The sequence below is a fragment of the Tauraco erythrolophus genome, chromosome 2, assembly GCF_009769465.1.
Source record: "Tauraco erythrolophus isolate bTauEry1 chromosome 2, bTauEry1.pri, whole genome shotgun sequence".
In the NCBI taxonomy this organism is placed as follows: domain Eukaryota; kingdom Metazoa; phylum Chordata; class Aves; order Musophagiformes; family Musophagidae; genus Tauraco; species Tauraco erythrolophus.
Genome location: NC_141466.1, coordinates 39016025 through 39022752, shown reverse-complemented (window position 1 = coordinate 39022752; position 6728 = coordinate 39016025). Strand labels below are relative to the sequence as shown.

At 43.6% G+C, this 6728-nt stretch overlaps 1 protein-coding gene across 1 annotated transcript; it reads left to right on the top strand.

Annotated features, from left to right (window-relative positions):
• Nucleotides 1-542: 542 nt before the first annotated feature.
• On the top strand, nt 543-6233 carry SDHAF4 (succinate dehydrogenase complex assembly factor 4). Its single transcript, XM_086631354.1, has 3 exons — nt 543-588; nt 3154-3306; nt 5961-6233. Exons 1-3 carry the CDS (start codon nt 549-551, stop codon nt 6068-6070), a joined length of 303 nt encoding a protein of 100 aa, XP_086487480.1. The 5' UTR covers nt 543-548; the 3' UTR covers nt 6071-6233.
• Nucleotides 6234-6728: the final 495 nt, after the last annotated feature.

Below are 6728 nucleotides of genomic sequence, written 5' to 3'. Positions count from 1 at the left end.
AAAATAATTATGATATTTAAATAATTTTCTGGTAACTTTGAATTTATACAGCCTTTACTGTCCACGGATGCACTGTGTCTGCGCCTCACTATGGCATCAGCCTAAATACTTTCATGTCAGTAGCCTTCGTATATTATATTATAAGGAATATCGTATATTATAAGAAAGAAATTTTTCACTCAGAGGGTGGTGAGACACAGGAACAGGTTGCCCAGAGAAGTTGTGGATGCCCCATCCCTGGAAGCGTTCCAGGTCAGGTTGGATGAGGCTTTGGGCAAGCTGGTGTAGTGGAGGGTTTCCCTGCCCATGGCAGGGGCGTTGGAACTAGATGATCTTTGAGGTCCCTTCCAACCCTAACCATTCTGTGATCCTATGAAGGGGAGAGTCACTCCAGCGCCGCTTCCCGAATCCGGGGGCGGGCGGGAGGGGGCGGGGCTCGCGCGGCGTCCCGACGCCGCGCGAGCCCCGCCCCCGCCCGCCCGCCCACCCGCCCCTCTCCGTTCGCGCATGCGCCGCGGGCGGCCCGCGTGTGGCGGCTGGGCGCTGTCATGGCTCTGCGTTCGCTGCGCTGCGCGCCGGCGGCAGCGAGTAAGCGGCGGGGGGCGGAGGGCGGGAGAGGCCTCTCCTTCCCTTCCTCATGCAGGGAAGTGAGGAGGAAAGAAGGGAGGGGCGGTTACCGGCCGGGACTGTCGGCTCTGGGGTTGCTGAAGGGTGGCCAAGATGGCGGCGGGTGGTGAGGGCCGCGCGTGACCCCGCGGTGTGGCCGCAGCCGCTTCGGCATCGGTTGAGGGGGGCGGGGAGGTGCCACAGCTTTTGCCGCCCGCCCCCCCACTGGCTCTGCAGATTTCCTGCTTCCCTCCCTCAGACATTAATATTCTGCCCTATATCGCAAACCTGCGGCTGTCACTGTTGATTCTGGAGGTTTTCTTTCGCTACCATTCCTGCGAACTTTTAAACGGTAGTAATATATTAAGCCCGGGTTTAATATTTGTAGAACAGCTAGAAGGAACTTACAGTGTCCTTGGAAGTTACTGATCCGTGCCCTTTATGTGAGGAAATTCGAGTGCTTTGTTCGTGGAGAAGCCCAGGCCAGAGGACAAATAAAGTAGCCCCCATAACAGTGTCTGTCTCACATGCACACTCGGTTTAGGCAGTTCTGGAGGGCTGCAGGACAGGCCAGTTCCTTCTCCATCAAAAATTGAGATATTTGTGATCCTAGTCAGATATTTCTGAAACAGACCGGTACAGTATGTGTTAATAGAAGAGCTGGAAGAAAACGTTGTTAGATGTTTGTGGGCCCTCCTAGGCTCTATTTGGCCATTAGGTTCACGGCAAGATTTGGCTGGTGCTCCTATTTCCTCCAAGCATCCTGACAAGTTCCCAGCTCCCACTGTGCAGATGGCTTTGTTATGATAAATCAGTCTGTGGACCACTTCAAAAGACTGGACATCGCAGATGTTGGCTGTGCAGCAGCTTTAAAAACTTGAGATCTTCAGTTTATTTTCAAATTCATTTATATAAGTAATAAATTAGATGGCTTTGTGACTGCCCGTAAAGGATGAGGGAGTCAAAGATCAGTTTGTAGAATGTTGTTTACTGATAAAGTTGATTGTTCATCTTGTCTTTTTCAAAGGTACTCAGTGTCGAACTTCTGTCACTTCTGTGTCAAGAAGAATGTATTTTGGTCAACAATATCAAATATTGCAAATAGGAAAATGGATTTTGCCTCTTCGCAGCTGACTGAGATAATCAGTTTCATATCAGTACCTTAATCTGACTTTTATTTGAATTTGGACTAGAATATCAGCTGTAATTTAATTTTCTAGCTAGCTTCTCTTTCAGCTTGCTGAAGAATGACAGGATGCTTGGCAGGAGTAGAAAGATCCAGTGTTTGCAGAAAGATTACGTTCTTTACTGTTGATAGTCCATTATGTCATGCTTAAAGCAAGAAAAAAAATTTATTCCTTTGGGACATTGGCAACAGTTGGCAGACATAATACAGTTTATGTGACCGTAGGGTTTAATGTTAAGGTTGTGGTATATTAGGATGAATGAATATGCTGATTCTGGTAATACCATTGGATTGTTGGTTGGTGTATACAGAGGTGAGTCAAATCCATGCTGCTTGGGAAGGTTTCCTGATGCTGTCTCTTCAGCAAGGTAAAATAATAGTAGTTTCACGTACTTTTCATCCAGGCTTTGCATCCAGGGAAGATTTCTGATTGAATCTTCCTTCTTAAGAAAAGTCATAGGCGCATGTCCGTAGCTACATTATTTTTAGAGGGTAGTTTGTGCTCACTGTGGACATTTGGCGTTTTAACCAAATGCAGAGATATCACTCGTTTTGAGCAATTTTCCTAAGTAATTTTTGACTTGTTTATGACTCTTGAATTATTTATGACTTACGATATCTCTGCACTTCCATTTTTATACTACTTGAAAGAATTCTAGGTATGGATATTAATAGCTTTCTCCTACGTTTGTGTTAAAAAATGTTAGTAGGACTTTAAAGGAAAAAAGTTTATGCTTTTAATTAAATTATTTGTGTGCAGTTTTATAATTGAACTTAAATGTGTTCAAAGTTTGTCTTGCTTTTGACTACCAGCTGAATTGTTTTACCATCATAAGGGAAGCCCAACTATTCGCTACCAACATTCTGGAAAACCTGTTACTAAGGGAACAACGTTTTATTTTTTTAAAACTTTCCTTTTGGGAAAGCAGAAGCTTTTTCTGACTCAAAAGCTGCTGGAAATGATCCAAGACCTGGAAATCAGCAGGCTTCTTGGGGGAGGTTAAGACTTCTCCAGGAAAACAGAATGTACTGGTCTATGCTAGCATAATTACTATTTAGAGTCTAAAATACAAGAAGATAACAGTGGAGATAAGTTCAAGCAGTTTAAAATACACTGTTTATGTGAATGAGTTATACAACTAACACAGTTTTGCCTGCATATGTTTCCAGGGCCAAAAATAATTATCTGTGCTGATTTCTTAGGTGTTCGTGAGTTGAATGTTAATATTTGGAGTTTGTTTTCCTACCCTTCACTCCCTGGTTTCTGAAATGAGGGTTTTTCAGAGGTGCTCTGAACAGTCATAGAGCTACTCAGTATTAAACTCTCATGTTTATGCTACACGTGTCTGTTTGTTTGATAGAGTCATCACTGCTTTGCAGCTCTCTGAGGAGCACCAGCTCTAAGACAGGAGGAAGATCTGAACCTGCTAAGCAGTCACTTAAGAAACCGAAGTTACCAGTAGGTCGATTTGATGAACCAGAGGAGTCCAGTATAGAGAGGGAACCCCTGGAAAGTAAGTCATGTTTTACGAAATTGAAAGCCATGTTTTAAAGTCAAGGTCCTGAGATGCTGTGCTGACTGCAGTTTAAGAGGGGCAGGCATTCAGCACTCTTCAGAATCACTTTCTAAACAAAAAAAAAAAAACAGAGAGGCAGGGCAGGGGGCACAAGTTGCAGCAAATGATGACTGAGAGAAAAGGTCTTCAGAACAAGGGTGGTGAAACACTGTAACAAATCACCTAGGGAATCTGTGATCCCTCTCCTCTTGGGATGCTCAGGTTTGCCTGGATGTCTTAACCTGATTACCAGCCTTGCTTTGGGCAGGGTTGGGGCCAGATGTCTGCCAAAGGTACCTTTCACCATAAACCATTGCATGATTCTGAGAAATGTAGCTGGTATTGGCCTGTTGTAGTACAACTATAAACAGTCATCGTAAACTCATGAGGGCACCAGCTACTTTTTATTATCCAAAAAGCCTGTTCTGTTCTCAGTCCACAGAAGATTTCTGATTCATGCTGTATTTTGTGGTCAGCCTTTCTCTTAGTCTTGTGGATAGTGTTGTGAAAAGCAACAACAGATACTGAGTTCACTGAGCCACTCGGTGGGATCCAGGGAGACCTAATGAACGGCTGTTCGTGTTCCAGTGAACTTGGTGGGGCCACGTTTAGAGGACCTGACAAGACTGAGGCGCAGATACATCACTGCTGAAGTCACTGGAAAGACAGCAGAAAGACAAAATCTCTTTCTTCTTTTTAATTAGCTGTCGTCCCTTAACTAAGAGTGCTACTCATGCTTTGTCTTGTTCACCATAGTGTGACGTTTGCCACTGTTTACCAGCAGTGATAACCCATGTTTATCTATTTTGAGGTCTCTAGGACAAGCCTGTTTAATATATCAATAGATTACTATGAATATCCAGGTGACAAAGTGACTGAAAAATTATAGTATCGTCTCTGAAATGACTGCAAGCAATTTCAGATTGTGACTCACTTGAGAACTGGCTCAGAGTTGGAGTTACTGTGTAAGCAGCGATTTAATTCTTCTCCTTTTATTCCCAAGAAGATAAATGCCGTCACTGCTTCGTTTAAAACAAATGCGTAATTATTGTCTTCTGCTTTTTGCTTAGGTGTTCTAGGTTTAGAGTGAGACTCAAGGTTTATTTTGGCTTTAAATTTAGTGGTACCTGTATATTTTTTACATGTAACACCAGTAATAGTTAGTTAGAATGCTGACTGCCCTTTGTCTTGTTAGGAAAAAACATAAGAGTTTAAACTGGCTATTTGAATTCCCACTGCTGTGTAGCTGTCGTGGAGAAATCTTTGGGGTTTCTGCATCCACTGTTAGCACATCAATAGTGCTTGGATTTGGGGATGATGACACCTACAAAATAATATTAGATGCATTTGTGCTCCTTGTTTTGCCAGAAGTGCTCAAATGCTGACATTTCCTATCCTGGTCCGCATGAATTTTTGAACAGGCATCCCAATATATCATTCCATATAGCCTGTAGCTACCCGAGTCTCCCTCCATTATTGTTCCTTTCCTCTGCTCTCCAGGATTTCTGTTGTCTTTTCTCATTTTCAGCCCTGCTCTTCATTAACTCGTGTTGCTCACCAGGGCTGAGTTAGGGATACGACCGAGGGAGCCCTGAGCTATGCGTGTATACAGGAAGCTCTGGAGATTCAGCATGGGAAAGGGTTATGTGGTGTACGGTGAGCTCCACGGAGCCCTGCAGGCTAGTGCAGGATGAGGGAACACTCAGCCTAGGATGGTGCTGTGCCTAAAAGTACTTTATGGCTTGGCGATGCCTAGTGGGGTGGCCTGAGTTGCTGCTCTTAAGAGAGGGCCCTGAGGAAGGGAGCACTGAGTAGCGTAAGGATGTTGACTGTGAGGTGCAGAAAGCTCTGTGGTGTTCAAGGAGGTGGCATAAGTTAGTAGGGTGCTGGGAATAGAAGCAGCACTGCTAACGTGTAAGCTTAACACGTCGCTTACCAGAGAGATCTGAAAGTCCCGTTCATACCCTGCTTATGAAGGGTCTCCTTCTCCTGAAAGGGCGTCACGGTGACTTGGCGAGCTTAGTTTAAGTTTCGGAAGGTAAAAAGTCTGTTGTAGCTGTTTAGGATTTTATAGTACCCCGTCACTGTGGTGTTTAGTTGGTGTTGATGAATGTCAACATGCTATTTCTTGAAAAACACATCAATGTCCATGAAAACATGGTGGTTTAAATATAAGAATAGTAGAACCTTGACTGAAATTCAAGCTAAAATTAAAAACTGAGTGCTTAAAACCTAAACAAACACAGGAAGTGACCTGGTGTTTTAGAGGTAGTGAACATATGTATAGCACACCTGAACGACGCAAGTTCTCACTGTGAATTCATGAGAAACTGTGGTGCTTTAGTGCCTTTGGACATTGAGTTGCTTTTGTGTTTACAAAACTGAATATGATCGTATATATGGCTGACTGTAATCACAAAACTCTGAAATTATGTATGACTCTGAAATTTTGTAGGACTCTGGGAAACATTTACCTCAAGGACGTCTTTAAAAACAAAAGAGAATTGATTTTGTATTTGAAAGTGAAACTAAGAGGCAAACGTCATAGGTGGTGACATCTTTATATTTGTCAACACTACGAGCATTTTAATGAACTTTCCCTGTCGTTTTAGAATTCCCTGATGGAATCAATCCTGCTACAAAAGAGAGAGGTGGACCTAAAGGCCCTGAACCTACACGTTTTGGAGACTGGGAGAGAAAAGGACGTTGTATAGATTTTTAATGTATAAATGTGTCTGTATTGCTAATGAAATATTTCTAGTTGTTGAAAAATATAATGTACAGAAAAACCTCACCTGAATTGGTTGTGAAGCTTCTTGTTTCTGTTGTGCTTGTGATGAATTTCCTGAGAGATTTTATGTAAATAATCGTGATGCTGCAACTCAGATTTTGGAGCTGCTGTTTGCTCAGGATACACCCGATCTTTAGTGCTATTTACGCTACGCAAGTATAAATGCAAGTGTAGTGATGTGAAATCAGTAGTCAGGATCTTGCTGAGATGCGTAAGGGCTTGGATTTCTTTTTGTAGTGTCTTCAAAGTGCTGAAAGAGCTTTGCAGTTGATGAACCTCGATACCGTTCATCAGAGTACAGCCACCTCAGAGGAGACCAGTGCTGGGCTGGTGTTGGCTGTTTGCGCAGTGGTTCCTTGGTAAAAGCCCCGACTCAGGAACCATCCCGCTGTCTCCGTTAGGGTGGGTTGGGGCTTCTCAGTGGGCTGAAGCTCAGTTTTATCTCACCTCAGACTGACGGGCTGTGAATGGCAGGACAGAAGTGGAGGCTTCGTTCTGAGAGGGTCAGCTGATGATTGCCAGTAGTGTGGGGGTGCTCTGTGTGCAGTTTTTTAGAATACTGTTCTTTATAACCTGCCTTATTACATGC

Bases quoted from the DNA above. Each gene is read 5' to 3' on its own strand.
- SDHAF4 (XM_086631354.1), top strand. From the start codon at position 549: ATGGCTCTGCGTTCGCTGCGCTGCGCGCCGGCGGCAGCGA. The intron at 589-3,153 runs GTAAGCGGCGGG...TTTGTTTGATAG, and splicing joins CTGCGCGCCGGCGGCAGCGA to AGTCATCACTGCTTTGCAGC. The intron at 3,307-5,960 runs GTAAGTCATGTT...CTGTCGTTTTAG, and splicing joins AGAGAGGGAACCCCTGGAAA to AATTCCCTGATGGAATCAAT.